Source organism: Seriola dumerili, unplaced genomic scaffold, assembly GCF_002260705.1.
Source record: "Seriola dumerili isolate Sdu_G_001 unplaced genomic scaffold, Sdu_1.0 BDQW01000166.1, whole genome shotgun sequence".
In the NCBI taxonomy this organism is placed as follows: Eukaryota; Metazoa; Chordata; class Actinopteri; order Carangiformes; family Carangidae; genus Seriola; species Seriola dumerili.
In genome coordinates this window covers 302,453-327,814 of record NW_019174421.1, presented here as the reverse complement: position 1 = coordinate 327,814, position 25,362 = coordinate 302,453, and the positions used below count along the sequence as shown (strand labels likewise).

Sequence of the window (25,362 nt, the reverse complement as noted above, 5' to 3'; positions counted from 1 at the left end):
AGGTCACGCTCTTTTGTTCCTCCACTGGTCGGACGATTAAACTCTTCTCTACGATGATTTTTGTCTTCCTGAAACAATTTTCAAAAACCAAAACCTGTTCAGTGCCCTGCTCTGGATGATGATAAAATGAAAACGTTTGTTGTGGCTTCGATCTGCTCTTGTCAGCAGTAGCAGCTCATGCTGTCGAGCTAGTAGAGCAGGCTAGTACTGTAACTTGATATTACTTGTTGTTTCTGATGATTTATTTGATGCTCCACTCATATGTCTTTCTGCACTCTCATCGTACGAGACAGTATTTGGTTGTTTCCGTCGTGGATTCATCTTTTCGACTGAAACGAAGAGACTGGAATCACAAAAAAAAAGTTCAACACTGCCCTCCAGTGGATGAACTACTGGTGAAAACACCATTATACCTCTTTTCTTTCTACATGTGTGAAGTCAGGATTTCAGCAGGCTGGTGTAAACACAGCGTCTGAACTGAGCATGGCGGACGAGGACGCTGGAAGCTATGTTTCTCTTTCTCTCTGTTGTTGTCTCGGCCACGTAGAAAGAATAAAGACGGTGGCGATGGGAGGGTGGGGGGGTGGAGGTGAGGACGGGTGACATACTTTAGGGGATAAGCGAAAGTGGCAAAAAAGGACAGAGATCGAACTACTTGTCAACTTTGACGGGAATAGATATCTCAGTAGATTTATACATAGACATGCAAGTCATTTTTTCTCTCTTTGAATTATTTACAATAATTACATAACACAAAGAATCCAGTTTCAGTTTGACAAAATTGCGAGCATTCAATATTCAATATTACTATTATTTATGATAACATAACTCCTTTTGTACCTCTTTAAATCATTGCTATTATAGAATCGTCATAACCTCCCTTTTTAAAAGTTTTTATGTTTGATCACTTTGTGTGAAGCCGTTCGTTCTCCATCTGGGTTTTTGCAAATATTTTACTGCATTTTATTTGTCATTTATGGTAATAATAATAATAATAATAATAATAATAATAATAATAATAATAATAATGGTAATAACAATGTTATTTAAGTGTCTTTCCTACTTGCTATGGCAGAGACCATGTGGGTGTGGTCTATCTTCATGGACCCTCCCCTGACCCCTCCCACCCCTCCCACTAGGGAAAAAAAACACTGATACAAACCAAATACTGTCTCGTACGATGAGAGTGCAGAAAGACATATGAGTGGAGCATCAAATAAATCATCAGAAACAACAAGTAATATCAAGTCGCAGCTGCTACTGCTGACAAGAGCAGATCGAAGCCACAACAAACGTTTTCATTTTATCATCATCCAGAGCAGGGCACTGAACAGGTTTTGGTTTTTGAAAATTGTTTCAGGAAGACAAAAATCATCGTAGAGAAGAGTTTAATCGTCCGACAGTGGAGGAACAAAAGAGCGTGACCGACTTGAGTCCCTCACAGTCTCTGAACTCGGTGTCTGTTGCGTACAAACTTGGAAGACAGACACCTGTCTGCAGACGTCGTGCTGCTGGTTCACATTGAAAAACTCATCTGCAGAAATAACTGCGGAGCGTGTTGCGTCCACACACATTTGTGACCCAAGAACCACAGGAACTATGAGTCAGTTTTCAGTACATGTGTGAAACAACACACTAATTTACTTCCACACGCAGGCTAATGGCTAACAGCTAATGGTAAGTCAATCTTTGGAGTCTTGGTGTCGCACCCAAACTCTCTGCGGATGATTTTTTCCTGCTTTCTGTACCCCGCTCTGACAGAAACTGTACACAGCCAATAGAAGCAGTAATGGCTACGCAGTATGTTGGTGCAAGATTTATATATATTCTTGCCTATATATGTGACTTCATTGACAAGGCTGCAGTCCTTTGTCACGCACAGGAAAATGCTCACTGTAGGTTTAGTGGTGCTAGCTAGCTAGCTAACTAGCAAGTACTGGACTCTAGGTGACAGTGGTTTGTCACTCCTCAATTTCTTCTCAGTCACAGTAAGAGATTCATTATCTCTATTGTGTATGCACAACAACAATTTGGAAGCACAATCATATAATTATAACATATACAGGAAGTGCCAATTTCCTAGCTTTGTGTCAAACCTCTGAATCACCACCAACATCTCCAATTATTGATGTAATTAGAATTGTGTTCATTGACGGCTCAGTCTAGTGACATTGGAACTAACATGGAGAAGTAAATAAATACAAATGTTAGCATTACTTGCCCCTACATAGCTGTTAACAGCTAGCCAGCTATCTTTTTCTTTGAATTTCCAGATTTAATATACATTTTTGTCAAGTGTATGGTTGTGTGTAGTTTGGTGCAGCAGAGGTAAAGAGTCAAACAGCAGAAAATAATTGAGCAGTGACTTGCAGTCATGATGATCATAATGAGGAGAATTACCACAAAGCATTGTTAGCTAGTGCTGCTTCATCGTAATTTGCCTGACTGTTATTTTTGGGACTGTGGAGGGGAGTTGCAGGAGAAGAGGCTTTGGTTGGTTGTTTGGCTTTGACCCATCAACCATGAAACTTTTCGACTAACTAGCTAGCAAAACCTTCAGACCTGCAGCTGAGCACTGCTCCTGTAACGTGAACACACAGACTGGTAAACAAGCTGTACATAAATTAATGACACCAAAATAACAAGAATAACAGCAATTAATAAATAGAATAAGAAAGCACCACCATTGTCTCCGTATATGCCTCAAGTGGAGGAGAAGCGTACATATGCTAATTTATTTCACAGATGATTATGCGTCATATTTTTCCACTAATCAGACCACAAACTAACATCTACAGGTGGAAAGGAAAGGAAAGGGGGGTGGAGGCAGACATCGTTGTTGTGGCATGAGATAACTATTGGAAAGGTTTGTCGGTTTGATTGGTGGACAGACCAACATGCAGTGAGGGCTGGTGGTTGGCTTTTCTTTTTTTTGGGGGGGGGGGGGCTGGGCTTTTGTCTTTATACTTATGGTAGCATTTGATGTTTTTTTAATTATGTTTTTTCACTATTTCTGACGAACATCTTTGTGTAAACTTGACTCGCGTTGTGCTCTTTGATATTAGCGGCAAACATTTTGAGAACACATGAGGAGAGGGCAAAAAACGCTTTGGTTTGAATCTTAATAAATATAATAACAATAACAGTGATCATGGCGTCCATAAATATGTCTGATCTCTAATCTCTTCCCTTTCTCAAAAAAAAAAGAAAAAAAAGTGGAATTTGTCAAACGGCTGCAACCCGTGGACCTATACGATCGGATGCTCTGCACATCAAAACAAACTCGTGCTGCTCCGACACAAACAAACACACACACTCGCACATTTATGCACCAATCTTGTGTCACTGATGAGGAAGGGAGGCATGCTGCACACACACAAGGCCGGGTAGAGGGGTGACGGGAGGTTAGCCCACAGGTTGAGGTTTTCAGACTTACAACAATAATCAACGTTGGCGGGGACAATTCCTCCACAAAAACACAACACAAATGCAACTGTGGAAGTAAATCTGCACAGCGATCAGGTGATAACAGTGGGGTGTGACCTAGCGGGAGGTTTGGAGGTCAACATCAGGGGTCGGGGGAAAGCTGTACGACTGACGTCGATGGCAGCATATTTGAAAATTTAGCCGTTCATGTTTAAACATCAACCCACTCCTTCAACTAAACACTTTAAAAATCCAGTTTCTGCTCCAACAATATGTTACAAACAAAGCACAGGTCGACACGTAATGTCAACATGTGTTCAACTTTTAGATAAATAAAAATAATGCAGACTAAGTAAGAACGAGTAGTCAGCTAACGTGCCAACCAAAGACAGGTCCGATGAGCGGTAAAGTGCACAACATGGAGGGCAGGTCGGGGGTGGGGTACAAAAAACACCATCATGCAAACTCCACAACGCTTTTGCATGCCTTTTTTATTATTATTATTATCATTATTACAGACGACAGGATGGGTGGGGTCTGCTGGGGAAGGGAAGGGGCAGACGCCCAATCCTCAACGTCGTCTTTTTGTACAGTCAAACTACAACAACACAAATGGGAAGAGGGAGGACAAAAGGACAGGGGACCGAATACTTGGACAAACCTCCTAAGCTTCATCAAGTTGGTTCATCAACCATAACCTTAATGCCTTTATGGTTTTGTGATGTTTGTCCGTGTTTTCTTTCCCAGGAGGATGGAGGCGGGGCCTGATGGATGATGGCTGCCACACAGGAACAGGAACTTTACAGAAAACACACATACACACACACACACACACACACACACACACACACACACACACACACAGCAAAGAAACATCAGTGTTAACAAGCTGGCTGGTGCTATGACGGCATCCTCACATCGCTGATTCTCATCCACCGCAATCACCACCATTGCAAGACTACCGCAACGACCGTGACGTCACCTTGACAACCATCGACCAACAAGAACATGTAATTGAATTAAATATCGTGTGGCTGACTTTATGATGCAAGTGATGAACAAATCACTGTGATTGGTGGAGGTAAAACGCATTGACTCTGAAAACAGGTAGGTCAGTTTTGCTTTGCCGATTTAGCGATTCCCTAAATACATGTCTGAAATTTCCGAAATAAAGCAGAGCTCTAAAATAGTCCAAGGACACCTGGGAAATGTAGTAAAGATAAACATACTTTGGGTTTGATTTACAGGAGGGAACAATATTTGATATTTAATCCATCTGTGGACAGATTTGATGTTTGTACTACAGTCTAAAAATGGTAAAACCACCTATAAACCACTCATGAAGACAGAATGTAGCCGTAAACACTGACAACACAACAGCAGAGAAAAGTGCTAAATTATTCTAAATCTACTGACAATTCATCTGAACAAACATCTACTGGACTTCGCTGCTTGGAGGGGTTGGGGCTGTTTGCTAAGCTTTGGTGGACACAGATGTTTTGGTCTTGGGAAGTCAAGGAATAGAATAAAAATTCCCACCTCCTCTCCTCTCCAAACTCGACTAGATAGCATTATAGACGTAGCTAACAGCGCTAACTACTAGGACTCCCAAAAGAACACAACATAGCAACGACTACTTCCTCATGTCTACACATTGCCTTGGCAGCCAGAAGTATTGTTAGCCATGACAAAGCAGCTAACTTGATGCTAAGTATCATTAGTCATGTCGTGGCTGCGGTGCTGGCTAATGATACTTGTCAAACGCCACATCATGCTAGCTTCTTCTCAGAGCGGAAACTTCCAGAACAATAGAGTTGCAAAGTGACTTTTTATCAAAGGCGTTTTCTAACACAGTTGGAAGGAGAGTTTTTGAAGCCAGAAAATGCACGTAAACTTTTACAAAACATCTCCGTCCGTTTCACAACTCTACAGCTTTTAAACTCAGGGCAGAATCTAGACATAGCAAGCTAGTTAGCTAACACTTTTTCTGTTGAATGAAACTGAACTATAACAAACTGGCTTTATTGCTTTGAGTGTAGTGTAGACTGATTTTGTGGAGGTTAAGGTGGTATTAATGGTTGTTGTTACCCTGACAGTGACTGTGGGGCAGGATCGTCCAGTGTAGGCCTCAACAGAAGTAGATGAACCTCCGTATCACAGAGCCTGAACACAGAGGAACCTCCCTCCTTAAAGCTCCTCTGACTACAGCAGGAGGGAGTCGTAATACTGTGTAGTAGTTTTCAACACACCCATGTATCCAGTTTGGGGCAACACACACATTTGTGTTACATCTCAACACAGAACCACATTATCAGCAATGAAACAAAACATGCTTTTACAACATACAGCTTGAAATGTAACGCACATGTATGTTCTCCCAATCTGGAGTAATGTTGAGGTGAACACATCACTCAGATCACTGTCATAACTAATTTATTTCTTTTGCCAAGTTATGATTAGCTTATTTTAAATTAGCATCTTCTTTTCTTAAAAGAAGTCCTGTTAGCTTAATGCTAAAGCAATCTGATGTACAGATTCAACATTTTAAAATGACAAATTGTAATTTACTTTCTGTGTATTGCTGTGTCCGAATGCTTTACTGCTGTTGAAATTTAATTAGTTTGACAAAAAAAAATCTTACTCGCTAGTTACCTTACTAGCCTTTTCTGAAACTGCATCTTTATGTTAAGATTATGTTTTGTCAAAGAGCGACCTTTTAACTCGTTCCGTCTTATTTCTTAAATCTTTCCCCAACACATGGAAAGTGTCTTTAACATTAAAAAAAAAGACCAGAAAACTTGCAATCAGTCTCCAACAAGCAGCTCCTACACGATCTACACGTAACACGAGCTAACTCTACAGCATGCTAAGCGACACACGCTAACACTAGCATTGGCATGATGTGTAACACAGGAAAGTTAAAAGTGTGTGTGTTAAGGGGGAAATTTCCATAGTGTATGTATGAAGCGTTACATATATACATGAGGTGTTCATGCGTGTGCTGTGTTGTGAATGTATGTGAATGTGTGTGTCACATGTTCCACCTTCCACGGAGGAAACCCACCAATAGGAAAAGCCTCTCCTGTTCAGTAGCACCTGTGTAACTCAGGCATTCAGATGGTGTGGATTCAACATCACAGTCCCCAAACACACACACACACACACTCAGGAGGAGATGGAGGGATGCAGGGAGCAAACAGGCAAATGCATCAAACCATACAGACTAAACAGTAACCACTAAATGAGGAGGCCGATACGTCACGGGACACGTCACGCACACACTAAAACGGCAGCACCACGGAACAACGAAGCAACAAACATTTCCCTTTAAAAAACAGAACAGGAAAAATAGAACCGCGACACTCAGGTCACTGGGGAACGCCAGCGCCTTCAGTGTTTCTACGTTTTCTGTGCATCTGGTTTGTTGTCTGGCTTGTTTGTAAGTTTTATCATGTTGCATTTTACTTTTCTTCTTTACTTTTTAATGTGTTCTCTTCATTTTTTAGAATCTTCCGGAAGAACAGTCATGACAGCTTGGAGATGACACCCGGCCTCGACTACCATATTTCTACAGCGATCAGTGTGATGAGCCTTTTGGTGCAGTAAGGTGAACCCCTGATCCTCATTGGCTACCTTGGTGGGGGGGGTGGGGGAGGGGGCACAGGACAAGTCTTCTTCCTCTTATCTAAACTGCATAGATTGACTGTCTGTCTCCTCCCACCCTCCTTTAAACCCTCCTCCTCCTGGCCCCGCTCTTTCCCACCATTCACCTGTCAGTCAAACATCACATGTTCTACCACTGGCCAATTGAATTCAGCAGGAAAACCAAAGGCCTTCCCTCCCCCTGCTCTTTGGTTGGATAGGTGTGACTAGAAGGGGAGGTTGTTGTCTTGGAAACCTGCCACATTACAACCCCCCCCTCACCCCCCACCCAAACCCACATGGTGTTTTCCCAATCAATCAGCTGGCTGTGAAAGCATCTTAGAGGGCGGGGTGTCACGCTCTTTCCTTTTATAAATGGTGTGTAGCAGGGCGGGCTAATTTAATAGGCTGACTGAGGTGAATGATAGGAGTTATCAACCAATGAGGGATGGTCTAAAGAGGTGGGCTGAGCCAACGGTGAGGTCGGTCCCTCCCACCCATGAACAAGGGGACAAAGTTGGTTCTACCAAAGCCGGAGGGTGCTGGTCCTGCGGGACAGCATACCTGAACATCTCAGAGTTACTGACGCCATTCCGGAACCTCACTCTGTTCTTGTGCGGAGTTCTAGCGTTCCGGAATGTTCCGATAGAGAAGATTTTTCCTTCATTTAACTGGGAAGCTGAGCACATTTATTTACAACGTATCCTGTGGCATTCGAGAGCGTGCTCAGCTCCAGAATCTCTACCAGGAGATAAAGGTAAGAAAGGAACAAACGAATAAAGCTCTGGCTCTGGAATGCTGGTCCTGCAGAATGCACCCAGCGGCAGTCAGCATCACTGCCCTCGGAGACTCCCGAAAAACGAAAGAAACGGTTAAAAAATAAGAAAAAAGGCAAAACAATCAAACAAACAAACAAGTAAATGTCATATTATAGGTCATAATTTTTTACAGGTAGCTAACCCATGTGTTGCTTCATATGTTCATACATTTACATGTACATCTGTAATAAATAGTAGATTTATTTGTACCCTCTTTTTGTATATGTTATGTATTTAAGTCAGCTATAATGTGATGGCGTTTTTATTGTTTTTTTCTTTGCTTTTTGAACCCCACCCAACCCCGTGGTGTTTCCTCTTATCTGTAATTGGACTGTTATCTCTTCCTAGCTGATTGGTTATCTGTCTTGCATTTGTGTTTCAAGTTTTTGTGTTGTTGTTGTCATTGGTGTTTCTTTTCTCTGCTGGCTGTCGGTCGGACGGTTGGTCAGTGTCGGTCGTCACAGCGGCAGGTGGCGGAGCGTCTTAGAAGCCCAGTGTGCCGCCGATGGTCGACGCCAGGACCACGCCCAGGATGACGCAGCAGATGATGATCATGATCTTCTTCTGCGGGGCGACAGGTTAGACACGTGCAGGTCGGTGACCACAACATAGAAACCTTGAAATCATACCTCACAATAGTGGTTGAATATATGAGTGTATATTGTTCTGTCTACACATTGTTCATGCTCACACAATATCATCTCTGAATTTATCAGACAAGTTTTACAAAGATCAGTCTAACTTCATCCCGCCGTTAGCCGCACAGCAACAGTCTGAAGTTCTTTGACTGTATGTTTATTGCAGTGTTTTCTGGGAGTCGTAGTCGACTGCTCTTCTTCATGTCTCTCCGATGAGCACGTTACCTTGCGAGCCTGGCTCTGGTATTTGACGGCCTTCTTGGTGTCAGATACGGCACGTTCCACGTAGTCGACAGAGTGCTCCACGTTGTACTCAATTCTGTCAATCATCTCTCCCTGGCAACAAATACACACATTACAAAGTTTAACATGTGATACCCCAAACAATGTGTTGACATGCAGACACACCTCCTGTCACGCCATGTACCTGGCTCTCCACCAGCATGGCCATGTCCACAAACATGTCGTGCAGCTCACGGATGCTGTTTTCCAGCTTGATGATCTCGGTGTGTCGGGTCTCGATCTCATTCAGGGCCTGCTTGGTCATTTGAGAGTCCATTTTGATCTGCGGGAGAGGACGGGTTTAAACACAACAGTATTTTACCACAACTGTTTGAAATTAAAACAAAAAGCAGCTAAAACCCCACGACAAACGATTATTCATATCTATTCATATATTTGCTATAAATGATTAGATTCCTGAATTATGGCTATTATGAGATATGTAATTCTTTTATTATTAAAATGGTTCAGGGGCGTCGTGTAGCGTAGTGGTTTAAGCAGGCGCCCCATGTGTAGAGGCTACAGTCCTCGCTGCAGTCGGCCCCGGTTCGAATCCCGCATCGGACGGCCCTTTGCTGCATGTCATTCCCCCTCTCTCTGCCTCCCCGTTTCCTGTCACTCTCCACTGTGCTGTCCATTAAAGGCATAAAAGCCCAAAAAAATATACTTTAAAATGGTTCAGTTTAGAACAAATGAGTCTTTCAATTTTTATGAAACTTAAAGACCTGACATGAAACATGGACTTTATGTAAAAACATTATGACCCTGGTGCTATTCAACAAAAATGAATATAATTAATTATTATAATCAAATGAAATTTTTGTGACTGTCTGTAAATTCAGACCATGACCTGTGACCTCCGGGTTCTGCTGGAGTCTGACTCACTTACCTGCTTACAGAGCAACACCTGCTGGAAACCTTGTTCCTACTGACCTCACTGGTTGAAGTCACAGTGTACCGGTCAGTACACTGTGACATCACAGGTGGGTGTGGTTTCGACTCGGTGAAATGACTTCCAGCTCAGTGTTCAATTACAGCAGCTGACCACAACATCAGGTCACATGACACTCCAGTCATGTTACCTCAAGGCCCTGGCAAATATGTGAGCTTTTATTTTGAAGGAGCTGAAGATAATGTGAGGTGACTCCTTCAAAATAAAAGCTCCTTCGTCTCTCCCATCATTCCCTCTGAAGCCAGTGACAAAGGCCGCATTCACTTGATGTCTCAGCGCACCTCGTGGCGATTCTGCCTCCCGGTACTAAATGAGGATTATTATGGGATGCAGAATGGCTCAGAATAAAGTGACCCATGGCTACGGGCTCAGGTGCGGTGCTTACATCATCGGTGAAGATGGCCAGCTTGCCACTCTCCAACATGTCCTCTAGCTCCTCGTTGGTGGTGGTTCTCCCAGCTGCAGAGAGAAACAGAGACAGAGCTGAGACACCTGGACATTCACCTGAGTCACATGGTACGAGTGTGTGTTGTGTCGTCGTTGTGGTGTGTTGCCTGTTGCGTTCCGTGTTCCATTTCGTGTTGTGTTGCATTGCGTGTTCCATTGCGTGTTGCAGTGCATGTTGTGTTGCGTGCTGTGTGTTGCGTTGCGTTGTGTTGCGTGTTGTGTTCCATTGCGTGTTCCGTTGCGTGTTCCGTTGCGTGTTGTGTTCCATTGCGTGTTCCGTTGCGTGTTCCGTTGCGTGTTGTAGGACTCACTGATCTCCAGCTGTCTCTGGATGCGGTCCTTGCAGCGGTCGCGGTACTTGGACTGCGTGGTGTTGTACTCGGTCATCACCTCCACAAACTTACGTGACAGCGTCGAGTGCTGCAGGACGACAACAGAAGAGGAGGAGGAGGAAGAAGAGGAGGAAGAAGAGGAGGTGTTCATGTGAAAAGTCTGGTTTTATTTACAGGTTTCTGTTGATAGAAACAGCAGATATTAGATTTACATTTACATGAATTTTACTAATAATTCAGATCAGTTGTGTTGATCAATATCACCAATAATCAATATTTCAATTATTATGTATTATTATTGTTACACCACCCAGCAGTATGTAAAGTAGTTCAAATGAGCTCCACCTTTACATGCATCAGTAATGATGACACACACGCACACACACACACACACACACACACACACACACACACACACACACACACAGCTCTGTGGTTGTGTAATGTTGTGTTGCAGCTGTGAGGAGGAGCTGCAGTTATCCTCTCTTCCACCAGGAGGCAGCAGGGAGCAGCTGATGGGGGGAGGGGGGCACAGCAGCCAATGACAGAGCAGAATACTGCAGGGTGAAACCAGGATGGGAGGGGCTGCAGAGGCAAGGGGAGCTCAGAGAACAGACACAAAGTGATGGGTGATCAACAGTGATCGATTATTAATTATGGTGATTGATGATCAGGCACCACCTACCAAAATAAAAGTAGAATACGGGAAAATATATGTAATGTGCACAGAAGTACAAAATAAAACTGAAAAATTCTTCCTCATAAATAAAGTCTGTTTAAACACAAACAAATAAAACTGATTCATAAATAATTAAGTGGCGTTTGGAAAGTTTTCCGTCGTACTTTTCACAAACTACAAATAATAAACAAAATAACTGTAATCCATGTTTTTATTTTTTCTCTTTTAATTAATTAATTAATAACATGAATGTTTTTTTGGAGAACTTTCTGTCTAACTAGTGATGTGGTAACTGTCACCATGGCAACACTGAGTCTCCTCCTCCATCTGTTCTTGTCTCACCTGTGTCTTGCGGATCCTGAGGTCTGCTGATGATCTGTTGAGACCCTCCTCCTGTTCGATGCTCTGCTCGATTGCTGCAGGAAGACACACACGCACGCACACACACACACACACACACACACACACACACACACACGGTCAGTTAAATAAAGTTAAATTAAATCAAACAGGAAAAAAAACTTTAAAATCTTTACATTTTAGCCGGTGCTCTTATTGTGAAAGCTTCCGCCTCACCCCACCAGAATAAAAGAAGTGTTGCGTGCACCACATCTAGACTTTACATACAGAACATACTGTATGAGGTGGTTCAGTCCCTGGTCCTGGGTCATGTGACTGTCAGGGACAGGTGTGACATCAAGACCAGGGTCATGTGACTGTCAGAGGCAGCTGGAAACATCTGGAGCGTCTCTGTGGTTCCCTCTCTAACGAGGCTTCTGTCCTTCAATGTAAAAGTCCTCAAGGGACAGTTTGGTCAAAACAAGTGTCAGAAATCAGATCTGAGCACACACGTTCAGATTCAGTGTGATGTCACTTCCTGATGATGTCATTATCTCTGATGTCCCTTCAGAATAAAGCTCCAGAGAAACAGAGGCTGCAGAACTTCATTGAGAATCGTCCTGTTTCTAAGTTTCCTTCAGTATCACAGTAAAACATCAGGATACACTGACAGCCGATCACAGCTGATCTGATGACAGCTGATTCAGCTGCTGTTAATGAGACAGTCTGACATCCCCGGCCTGAAGCATGATGGGAACTGTAGTTAGAAAACTTAAAGCATGATTGTCCTGCAAATACAAGTGAGGTAAAGAAAAATAATTATAATTACAAAAACATTATATGAACTTTTTACATTTTGCACCATCACATATTGATGATTTCTGAATCAGAATCTGGTTTTTCACCACGAAGCTTTTCAACATCTGAGGAATCAGCTTTGATGTTTTGGTTTGTGACAATAAACAGAGATGAAAGATGAAACAGGTGAGTTCTGCAGGTGAGAGCTTCAATAAAAAAATCTAATCAAATAATTAACAATGAAATCAAATATTTACAATAGAAATGTGAAGAAATATTATAGAAAAATATGAATAGATACAATACAAATATGTACTGAAGAGTATCAGACCCCTGATGAAAATCATACGTCCAGTGTGTGTGTGTGTGTGTGTGTGTGCGTGTGCCACGGTAACCAGCTGCATGTCTGTCCTGGTGTCATGTGACTGTCGGTTTGTCTCCAGTGACTGATGAGATGAACTGAAATGCTTATATAATGTTTTTCACTGTGTGTGTGTGTGTGTGTGTGTGTGTGTGTGTGTGTGTGTGTGTGTGTGTATGTCCTGGCTTGTGGCCCAGCTGCTCTGCTGGATCCATGATGACTCAGCAATATCACAGATGTCACTGATGGTGTGTGTGTGTGTGTGTGTGTGTGTGACAATGAGATGAAAACAGGGTGAGTAAGCAACAGATTGTGAGTACTTTTGTGTGTGTGTGTGTGTGAACGGATGTTTATTTGTTCTTACATAAGGATCTGTGTTTTATTGATTATTGATTGTTTATTCAACAGATGAAGTTTCTACTGTGACTCTGACGTCACAGAGACCAGACTCATTTCAAATGTGTCCTTCGTTTCCTGGGTAACGAAGGCTCGAACAGGTGGATCGTTCTTGGTCCAACATATCCCAAGATGCATTGCGTAAACAACAGTGACAGAGTCTGAGGATTAGACTCAGCTCCGATCAACAGCTGAAGCTTCAACTGTTTAACAAGAGACTGGAAACACCAAGTTACTGCGAAGCAAAGTAATGTTGTTAAGGTTGCTAGGCAACAGGAGCCGCACTTTGTGACAGTGAGGGCGGGAACAGCTAAAATCCTCCGTAGTCTACGAGGAGCCCCACACACACACACACACACACACACACACATACACACACACTCTCTCTACATCGCGTCTGCACTGTAGAGAGAGAGTGTGTGTGTGTGTGTGTGTGTGTGTGTGTGTGTGTGTGTGTTTCACCTGTAATATTTACTATATGAATCTATTATTAGAAATGCAGAAATGAAAAGGTGACGTGACGATGTGTCTGTGAGTGTTTACCTTTTAATTTTGAACGGACTTTATTGGCTGTCTTCTTGATGTCAGCTGTGAGGTCCTCCAGCTCCTGCTTGGTCTCTGCAGAGGAGAGAGAAGAGACACTTCAGCAACAACAGTGTTTAATACAATCATGTTTTTAAAAGAAAAAAACATTAAAAATGTTTAAGAGTCCTTTGATTTTCTGGAGAAGACAGTACTGGTCCTGTTGTTCCGTCCAGGTGGGACGTGAGTTAGAAAAGGTGAGAGGCGCTCTGAGGACCAAGCTGCTGAACTCTGGACGGCAACTGTCAGAGGAAGACGTGAGCTGACGTGTGTCCAGGAACAGGAACATCACATCATGTCAGCCATGTTGAGAGGGGCGCGACGTGTGTGTGTGTGTGTGTGTGTGTGTGTGTGTGTGTGTGTGTGTGTGTGTGTGTGTGTGTGTGTGTTAGCTGCAGCAGTGCAGTCAGATTTATGAGCGCTGCAGTGCCATTCAGCCTTTTCTGCCTCTGACTCACCCTGTTCTCTCTGTCTGACCTCCCCCTCCTCCACCTCCTCTTCCACCTCCCCCACCTCCTCCTCCTCCGCGCACATATCTCGATGAACTCCGTCTCTCCACTCCTCCTCTCACCTCCTTCCTTCGAATCCCTCGCCCTCTCCTTTCCGACACCTCCAGTATCCCCCCTCCTCCTCACTCCTCTCTTCCCCCCCAGTATTGTTGAGCTGGACTAAGTACTAATATGCCTCGCTCTTCACGTCATGTTGTCTGTAAGCTAGACACCACTCTAATTATTATAATTCAAGAAGCAGTAATCAGTCGATCGACCAATAGCCCCCCACCCCCCCCTCTCTGGGTGTCATTAGCATGTGCTGCTAACGCTCTTCTACAACAGTCACGTGTGTTTTTATCGGCTCAGTGTGGAATTTGACTTTATTATTATTACTTTTTAATGCAATATAATAACATTTTGTGATTTAATAAAATTTAATACGAGGTAACACATTTAAGGCGACGTAATAAAATGTAATGGTCAGTAACAACATGTCCTCCGTGTTCAGCTGCTGTCTTGATAAATGACTCAGTGTCACGCTCATTTCCACGGCGCTGATTTCATCAGTTAAAGCTCAGGACATCTCTCTTCTGTTCCTCAGACTTGTAATTTGGCAAACCAGATTTTAATTGAGAATTCGCAGCGTTTTTACGACACGTCTGTTGAGTTTATGATTTGATCAGCTGAACATCTTCGTAACTGACAGTCACTCATTCACTCACTTCGAGACGTCAGAGAGAAATGAAGTGATGGTGAAAGGAGGAGTAACTGAGTCTTTGTGAATGGCTGTGGTTTGAGCTCAGAACTACAGCTGTACTCCTCCCCTCTCACTACAACTCCCATCATGCATTATTCAGGCAGAAACACTGGGATGCATCTTGTATGACGGTGTGCTGGCAGCTGAGAGCGAGCTGACGCAGACGTGAGGAGGAGAAGAAGAAGGAGAGACGCGTTTTCACCAGGAGGAAGAAGAAGGTGAAGTATCTCGTAACTCTCACTTCAGTTCATCTTCATCTTCATCTTCACTCATCTAACCTCGTATCTCATTAAACAAGCCGGATCATAAAGAACCTGCTAATTATGACTTTTAATTACCTGATTGATCCCAATAATGAAGCAATAACATACAGTGTGAAGCACATCACAGTGAAAACAGAGTAATATTCAATATTAGATGCATTAATATAAATTCATATATCCACTGTGAGGGAATGTGTTAATGTACAGAATATATACAGGGATCGTGGTGAAGGTGAGGATCCCGTCCACAGCAGAGAGACGTCACTCACATGTCGTCAGCGGTTCATCGTCTCGTCTGAGCTTTACTTCACTTCATGCAGGTTAAACACGTCAACATTAGAGCAGAGACGTCACAGGCAGCATGCAGGGGGGGGGGGTTAAAGGTAGAAAAAGGGTCGAATCAGAGGAAAGGAGAAAAGTAAAGGATGGGAAAGAAAAAAAGAAATAATGATCATCATCAAGCAACAAGAGAAACAACATGCAGAACAAGGCGACGTGATCTGATGCCACACAACATCTGACACGAGGCGACGTCGCATTTCATGCGTCACATTTAACGCAAACTTACACATTTAATGTGATATAACAAATTTAATGCGAGGTAACCAAATTAATTAAAGGTAACACAAATTCAATGGGATATAATAAAGTTATAATAAAATTTAATACGTGGTAATAAAATGAATTTGAAGTAACACAAATGTATATGTATATATATATATATATATATATATATATAAAATAAAATCTAATGCAACATAAAGGATGGAAAAGAAAAGAATAAATAATCATCATCAGGCAACACGAGAACAGAAAACATCTGCATGCAGAACAAACTGTACGAGCAGGAAACTCTGAGCTCCTCTCTGAACATGTGAATCACAATCATCAATCAATCATCATTATTCCTTTCATCTGATGTTTTCCCCCTCTTCCCTCCTCGTGCATCATAACTTCCACCTTCATTTAATCCCACACTGCAGCTGCTGCGCTCACAGAGGTCGCTGTACTAAAGGTCACTTTAGCTAAACTTCAGGGTAGTTGACTTTGTTTGAAAACCCGAGCTGCACCACAAACCTCCCCGTCCTTCACAGGAACAGTCTCTCCACTAGTTTCTGGATGAACCGGCCTCATTTTAAATCAGTCAGCAGATTGGATCCACTGTTTCCTCTCTGCTCATGTAGAGCAGACGCCAGCAGGCAGCTCATACAGTCTCATACAGAAGGTTTGATCTGGACCTTCGTCTCAACACCGACACGTTTTCATCAAATATCTGATGGTCTGTTGATATTTGATGAAAACTTTTACTTGTTGATTCATTTAGAAATGTCAGGGAATATTTACGCACATGAAACAGGCGGTGCAGTGAAACACTGAGCTGCATCTCTTGTATGAAAAGTGCACTATAAATAAAGTTTATTACTATGATTAAAAATACTGATATGAAAACGTGTAGTTTAACATAAACATCAACGGATTCTGTCATCATGTACATTTCTGAACTACAGTTCCCATGATTCTTTGTGGGACTGAGGTATTGTATAAAGCTGTGCTGGGCTCAGTGAGTTAGCTGTGAGCTACAGCTACAGCTCTGGTGTATTTCAGCCTGTATGTATTTATTCTGTGATTATTGATCGGTGATCAGGAAGATTGTTGAGTGACAGCAGAGATGAAGATGTCCTCACAGAGAATGTACAGATCTGACTGAGTTATGACTAAATGTGACTAAGTAATGTGACGCGAAGCATCTGAGTCTCGTTGACGACGAGCTGAACGTGGCCTTCAGTGAAACTGGAGCCGAGCTGAGCCCCCGGGCCCCCGGGGGCCCCCCGAGGTCCCCGGGCCCCCGGGGGCCCTGTGGCTCCAGAATCTGATGAAAAACCTGTTTTGAAGCCAGACTTTTTTACAGTGCAGCGTTTGTGACAGCACAGACTTGGCTGCAGGCTCCAGCAGTGACATTGAGTCATTGCTGCTGAGTCACAGTGTGTCGGGGTCAGGGTGAACGCAGTGCAGCTCTCTCAGCCTCGCTCTCTCAAACAGGACACAATTTTATTTCTTCCTCGTGTGTCGGGAGGACGATGAAGTGACCGGCGGCGGCGCTCGGTGGACGTCTGCCAACAGACTCATCAGAGGCTCAAACGGCGAGCTGCAGCGCTCATCAGTGAGAAGTTAACAGGATTAGACTTCACTCTGAGGTTACTCAAGGTCACCGACACAATATTCAACACTTCGTTTCTGTGTCTACAGTCTGTCACACACACGTCAACCGTCTACCGCATCATCTACATCATCTACAGCTTCAGACGTCTCGGCTTCACATCAACACCCGCCGTCACTGAGTGACTTTTAAAGAAGCTCTTTGTTTGAACCTGGTTTCTTGTTTCAGCCATCTTTGTCTTTATAACACGTCCTCTGAGCTGCTCCGTCTTCAGACTGGAGGCTACAGTGAGGCGCTATCAGAAAGTGATGACGGGCCAGGGCTAGCTGGTTAGCATGCTAACTTCAGTAGATGGAGACAAATGTTGGTGAGTAAAGGAGTAAAGTTTGAATGTTTCTTCTAGATTGGTAAGAAAACAGCTGCTAATGCTAACGTTAGCTATTTAGTAATAGCAACACTTACAAGTAGCTCCTTTATATGGGTTTCCAGGTGTGTTTTGGAACTTTGGACAGAGTCAGGTGAGCTGTATTCTACTGCTTCTTGTCTTTATGCTAAGCTAGGCTAAGCACAAACTCACAGAGAAAAGAAGAGGATTGAACAAAATGTTGATGGTTGTTTTCTTGACATGTTTCTGGACATATCTGCTTTTTGAAACTGTCAGCACGATACAGAGCCACGGTTCTGTGACGTAAGTCCAGACGCTGGACACGAGTGTGCAGACTGATGAGCTCATACAGGTGGGCGGACCAGCAGCAGCCGGGACCGCTCACACCTCGCTGGCACAGAGCGAGTGTTCATCTGCAGCACCAAGGTGAACGGCTTCACCTTGGTGCTGAGCTGGAGGTGAGCGGCAGAATCTAATCCACTAAACACAGAGTGTGGAATGTGTCCATATCCAATCGATTAGTGCTCATTTATTGAAGAAAAGCAGCGCTAATGAAGATCTGCTGACTCTGTGATAAACACATTAAACGTCCTATTGTCCAGGCGGCGATTTAACACATGTCTGAGACTAAATCCATCAGATCACATCCAGATCATCCCCTCCATGAGGAATCTGCCTCCTCCCCACAGCTTAGCATTTTATTTTTGAAAGAGAAAAACTTTAATGTGAAGGAGCCACAGCAGGAAATGTTTGGTTTGTGAGTGAACGCAGCTCTGTTAGAAAACTACTGCGAGCTGAACCCAGAGAGACTCGGGGCTGGTTCTGAAGTCTGGGACCAGAGACCGCCGTCTCTGAAGAACCAGGAGCTGCAGTTCCTCTAACGACCACTAGAGTCTGGCTCCAACAGTGAGTCAGTCCCCATAGACTCCCATGTTAAAATGTCCAACTTTACAGCAGAAATCAACATGTTTACAGCCTGGTACAGAAACTGTTTTGGTCTCTAGAGCTGATTTCCTCCTTAATGACACCTGTTTATATAACTCACCTGTTTACATCTTATTAAGGACTAAAGTTATGGAGGATTTAGGGCGTGGCCTCTTTGAGTGACAGGTGGGTGAGTGTATGTTTGTCACGAACCATCATGCACAGAAGTCTCAGCTCCACCCACGCTCCTCCTCTTTGACCATATTTGGATTAGCCAACACCTCAGACCAGTGTGAGACGTCTCTGTGAAACCACTTTAGTCATGTGATCACAGCTGACACATCTTCATCACAGCTGATGAAGACCATCTACAGATCAGCTGTTGTTGTTGTTGTTGTTGTGGGTTAATTCAGTGATGATGCAATGTGTGTGTGTGTGTGTGTGTGTGAGTGAGAGTCTTACTTTCGTCAGGGTTGGGTGCGGCCAGGATGGCGCTGTGCTGCTTCTTGACCTGCTCCACATCCTCTGACAGCTTTTCTATGCAGCCTCTGATCTCCTCCACCTGAACACACAAAACACATGTTACAGTGATGTCATCATCATCATCATCATCAACAACAACATCATCATCAGATGAATCTTTTCATGTTTCTCCAGAACAAATAAAACTGAACGTCTGCTTCATCTTCTCTTGTTTTGAAGCCGTTTCTGGACGAACGAAGATCTTCTGCTATAAAATAGTTTTATTTTTTTAAAACAAAAGTCAGAATCTCGCTCAAATTACTAAGAATCTTTTACATGAATTTTACATGAAAAATGGATTTTCTTTCCTCAGTGAATCATCTGTTTTTATTAAAATCAATCTGAGGACGAGAGCTTCAGTGAATTTGTCTTTTCTCCTTCAAACGTTAATAATTGAATAAATATGAGAAAGACGAGTTGATGCAGCAGCTGTGACCTCAGAGGAAACTGAACAACAAATAACATTTAATATCTTATCAAATAAAATCTATTTATACATTTATAATGAAATGAAAATAATAAATTAGTTTTACTGCACATGAAAGAGACAAACCGACTAAACCACACACACACACACACTCACACACACACACACACACACTCACACACACACACACACACACACACACACACCACACACACACACACAGCACACCACACACTCACACACAACACACACACACACCACACACACACACACCACACACACACACACACACTCACACACCACACCAAACACCACCACCAACACACACACACACACACACACACACACAAACACACAACACACAACCACACACCACAACCACACACACACACACTCACAGCACCACACACACACATCAACACCACACACACTCACCCACACACACCCACACACACACAACTCACACACACACACACACACACTCCACACACACCCACACACACTCTACACACACACACACACACACACACAACACACACACACACACACACACACACACACACACACACAACACTCACACACACAACACACACAACACACATCACACACACACACCACACACACACACACACACACACACACACACCACACCCACACACACACGTCTTAGATCAGATAACACCTACATGTATGTATATATATACGTGCCCCACCTCCTTCATCATGTATGTACATACATGTGGGTGTTGCCCATAAAGTTGGAATCATTTTTGTTTTCAGACACAATCCTGTTTGTTCTATTTAAATGCATCAGTACTCACCTTTAACCAGGTGCAGTGATTACATCATGTGTCCCAGTTACCCAGTGATATTAAATAAATCACATTGTCACAATCATTTCATGGAAAGAGTAAAAAATATTTTATTCCAACTTTATGAGCAACAGTGTATATATATATATATATATGTTTGTGTGTGTGTGTGTGGGTATATATTATATATATAATTATATAAATGAATAAGAAAAACATATATAAACATATAGAATCTGTATATGATCCATAAACAAAATAAACATATATTGTAAAGATATATGTCCACAACATATATTAACCCATTATAGATATTTTAATTTAAGATTTACAAAATTTCATTAGGTATTTCAATATATGTTATAAATCACCTTTAATGGGACACACATGTTAGATATTACATTTCTGAATCCTGAGGTTATTAAACATTTGCCAGAGGAAATACTGGAGGACATGACCTCCATGACCCTCCGTGACCCCTGTGACCTCAGGTACACCTATGTGTGAGTTGTTGTAGTGTCTCACCTGCTTCGAAGAACTCATCCATGAAATGGTCCCTGTGACCTGCACCACACCTCCTCATCATCGTCGCTGTCCTTAGCCTGCCACACACACACAGACAGGAAATGATTGTCACTAACGTAACGCTGGTTACTTTCCTGCTGAAGCTGTGGTCAGAGTTCACTCAGGGTGAACTCTGACCACAGCTTCACTCTGACCACATCTTCACTCTGACCACAGCTTCACTCAGACATCACTTCGACTCTGACACAGCTTCACTCTGACCACAGCTTCACTCTGACCAGCAGCTTCACTCTGACCACATTCTTCACTTCTGACCACATCTTCACTCTGGACCACAGCTTCAGCTCGACCACCAGCTCAGCTCTGACACACGCACTCTGACCAACTTCACTCTTGACCCACTTCTTCACTCTGACCACAGCTTCACTCTGACCACAGGCTTCACTCTGACCACAGCTTCACTCTGACCACAGCTTCACAGCTGCTGTAGCTGTTGGACAGTAAATGAAGGAGACATGAAGGTCTTGACAGGTCAGTAACAAAATATTATTCAAATGTTTTATTCCAAGAACACACTGAGTTTTACATATAACTGTGCTGATGACAAAATCACAACACCACACTACACACACACCACAACACACACACACACACACAGACACACACACACACCACCACACACACACACACACACACACACACACACACACACACACACACACACAACACACACACACAGGTCAGCAGGTTGAGGCAGACTCACCTCACTGAGTGTAAACAGTTTCCAATTACCACTGATTGGATTTCTATTAATGTAAATAGGCCAAAGCCTGTGATGTGTGGTGTGTGGCCTTGTTGTGTGTGTGTGTGTGTGTGTGTGTGTGTTGAAAGTGTGTGTGGAGTGTGTGTGTGCTGAGTGTGTGTGTGTGTGTGAGAGTGTGTGTGAGTGTGTGTGTGTGTCGTGTGTGTTGTGTGTGAAAGTGTGTGTTGTGAGTGTTATTTTGTGTGTGAGTGTGTGGTGTGGTGTGGGTGTGTGAGATGTGTGTGTGTGAGTGTGTGTCATAGCTGATGTGTCGTGTTGTGTGCGTCGCGCTGCACTGTACTGATGTCGATGTTGCATGATGTATTGTAACGATATTATGCAAGATACATCCGACAGTAATTAGGCATGCCTCAGTTACTACGACGTTCATCACTGTCCAGTTTATAAAGTGGGAGAAAAAAGATAATTGCGACGAAATGAAGAGGACAAGCAGAAGACGAACACAGAGCGACACGAGACAGAGCAGAAGAGACAGAAGAGAGGACAGAACAGACAAGAGACAGACAGACAGGACAGAGAGACAGACAGAGAGACAGGAGAAGCAGGACAGACTAGAGGCACCGACACGAGCCAGACTGAAGACAGCAGACGACCCAGACAAGACGACCGACAGACAACAGGACAGACCAGAACAGACAGACAGAGACGACACGCATCAGACACAGCGACACGCACAGAGAGACAGAGACAGACAGACAGACAGACAGAAAGCGAGACACAGCATACCAGACCAGACCAGACAAGACAGACAGACCACAGATCAGAACAGCAGACAAGAGACAGAGACAGGAACCAGCAGACAACAGCAACAACACGAGCAGCACAAGAGACAGACAGACAGGAAAAGACAGGACAGACAGACGACAGACAGACATCACAGACAGACCCACTGGAATATCCGTCCGTAGTTCCGTCAATCATACAGATGGATGGTCATCTGTCTGGGTGGGGGGCTCCTTGATTGATCTGGTTTACCAGTCGGTAACTACAACCATAAAATCTCTGCGTTCTGGTTACATGAGTGTGTTTCTATGTGTTTCGTGTGTTTTAGGTCATGTTGACAGTCATGTAGTGTTTTAGCATCGTTAGCTCGCTGGCAGCCACAGAGGGCACGCCCCTCCCTCCAGCTCTGCGGCGGTCAGAATGCAGTTATCGTTGTTCCCTCTGTTGCCCCTCACCACCTCCCCACCTCCCCCTGTATCCTCGCCCCCTTCCTCACCCTGCGTCACACTGTCTTGCAGAGGAAGACACACCAGAGACCACAGAGGGAAAGGACAAACTCTCTCCAGGACAGCTCCAGTCACCCAGCAAGCGACACCTCAAACCACTTACACATGGAAGAAAAGAAAAGGAGATACGTGTCTCAATCTTTATTCAGTTTGTCTCAGTTTAACTCCATGTTTCTTCTTACATCTGTGTTTATAGTTTGAAGTATTTTACTCACATCAGGAAGATATAAAAAAGCCATCTCATGTGTAGTTTCACATCTCCTCTCTCAGGCTTCTCTCTGGAGCTGCTAGCAAACAACAGGTCGGTGCAGCCATATCAAAGAGAGGAGGCTCTGAAGCCTCTTTCTATGGCTGGACTGTTTTCTAGAGATCCAATATAAAAAAAAGCAGATTTCAGGTAAAAAACACTCAGGAGAAACAAAATCCTGCATAGTTGGATGAGTGGTGTCCATGGTGGGGGGCTTGGTGGCTGCTTGTTGTGATCATCACAAAATTCCAGAAGTTCCTGACGGCTTGTTTTAATTACAGTGCTGTGTTGCTGACACGTCAACCCGTACCAAACTTCTCACACAATTTACAAACATTGTTAGCTTGAGTTGTGACCTCACTGTGACCTCACTGATTTCAGGCGCCTTCTCTTTAAGAAGACGAGAGACACTGAACAATGCAGGGAGCGCAACACAACTGACAAAGAGCAAAGGATCATGGGTATATAGTCTCACTCTGCAGTCAACCAACAATGTGACTTTGAACTTCTACGAAACAAAAACTTTTATACAAAGAAAAAAACACAAAGATCTGTTTCATCAATCACTTATATTATTGTGACTCCGCCCTCCTCCCTCTGGGTGTGAAACTGGTCTCCTAATTCTTACAACTCTGAATTGTGTTCTAAAAGGTTCAGAATAAAATAAAAACTGGTCATAAACCACGTCCAGGCTCTGAGACTCTGAGACCTGCCTCAGGTGTCTCCACCTGATCTGCTGTCTCACAAGACTGATGGCAGCTTCCCTCCATCCATCCTTGCAACAAACCAGACTGTGTGGTGTGTGTGTGTGTGTGTGTAGAGCTAACATCTCCAGTCCTGACACTAATCATACAACATGGGTGCCAAAGAGGCCAGAAAATTCCAACATCAACACCACAACACACCACACCCACACACACACACACCACACAACACACACACACAGGTCTAACAGGTCCAGGTCTCATGTGTCTAACAGGCTGTCCAGCAGCAGATGAAGAGCAAGTTGCTGTATCTCAGACGTGTTTTCTGACACTGAAGACATGGAGGCGTCTTGCTCTCAGTGATAAGACCTGGAACAAAGGACACACCTGTCGACCAATCCAGCTGCTGCCATCAACACAAAGCGAAGAACATACATCTCCACCGTCTTGTAAAACCCTGTAACTCCGTCCAGTCTGAAGAAAAACAAATAAATACAAATCCACACACACGGATGATGAATCCACAACAAGCTCCATGCTTCAACAACCGCATAGTAAAAACACGCATGATTTTATTTTATCACTTGAAGAGTTTGAATTTTAAATCAGCTGTTTGTCAGTTTTTATAACGTCAGGATTATCAGCGGTTTAAAAGTGAATCATGTGCATGAAGACGACCGAGGCTCGTGGTTTGTTTAGCGTCTCATCAGGTTATGATATAATTAGGTCTCTTCGCTTGTTAAAACTGTCTGAACTGTGCCTTGTTGAACTGCACGGAGGCGTTGAAGGAGGAAGTCGCAGGAAACCCAGAGTGAAGTAAAACCTGAGGCTTGTTACCTTCGCCAAAACCTTGCCGCCCCACAACCCAACCAATGCAAGTGCACGTTACTCTAGTGTGTTCTACAAGATGTGCTGCAAGCACCGACTCGCGGTCCTGCCAGATGGTTTGTTATTCGTGCGCATCCCGCCACGGCAGAAACACTCGCAAACATCAGCGTGAAAACCTGGGTACGTTCCACTCTTCATTTCACAGAGAAGAATAAGAACTACGACAGAACAATGAGGAAAAATTAATCTGTAACGAGTTCATTCACGTTCAGTTCCTCACTGCATCCACACCCCTGAACCAGAAGTCTCCGTCACCTCTCCTTCCTCCTCGCCTGCGTGCATGGCTGCTTTACAGAAAGTTATTTTTGATGTGGAGGGTATATTGCTATGCGTGTGATCACCACCTCCTGCATGTAGGACGGCTCGGCCTCTCTATAGATCAACAAACAAGAAAAGAAGAGACGCAGCAGTTACTCAGGCTGCATGAGGATGCAGGAAATAGACTGAGCCCACACCGCATAAAAAGTCTCTTACAAGATTAGGTAGTCTGTTTTTGGTTGAGTGTCTCCTCTGGG

The 25,362-nt window shown here is 43.6% G+C and overlaps 1 protein-coding gene across 1 annotated transcript in view; it reads right to left on the bottom strand.

Annotated features, from left to right (window-relative positions):
• Positions 1 to 309: 309 nt before the first annotated feature.
• Positions 310 to 25,362, bottom strand: part of LOC111226844 (syntaxin-1B) — a 63,027-nt gene continuing 37,974 nt past the window's right edge. The window contains exons 3-10 of the mRNA XM_022752141.1: positions 19,133 to 19,232; positions 13,654 to 13,728; positions 11,559 to 11,632; positions 10,517 to 10,625; positions 10,144 to 10,217; positions 8,952 to 9,089; positions 8,750 to 8,860; positions 310 to 8,450 (exon numbers count right to left, since the gene is read on the bottom strand). Coding sequence (XP_022607862.1) covers positions 8,370 to 8,450; positions 8,750 to 8,860; positions 8,952 to 9,089; positions 10,144 to 10,217; positions 10,517 to 10,625; positions 11,559 to 11,632; positions 13,654 to 13,728; positions 19,133 to 19,232 — 762 coding nt within the window. The 3' untranslated portion in view covers positions 310 to 8,369. The remainder of the gene's footprint in view (positions 8,451 to 8,749; positions 8,861 to 8,951; positions 9,090 to 10,143; positions 10,218 to 10,516; positions 10,626 to 11,558; positions 11,633 to 13,653; positions 13,729 to 19,132; positions 19,233 to 25,362) is intronic.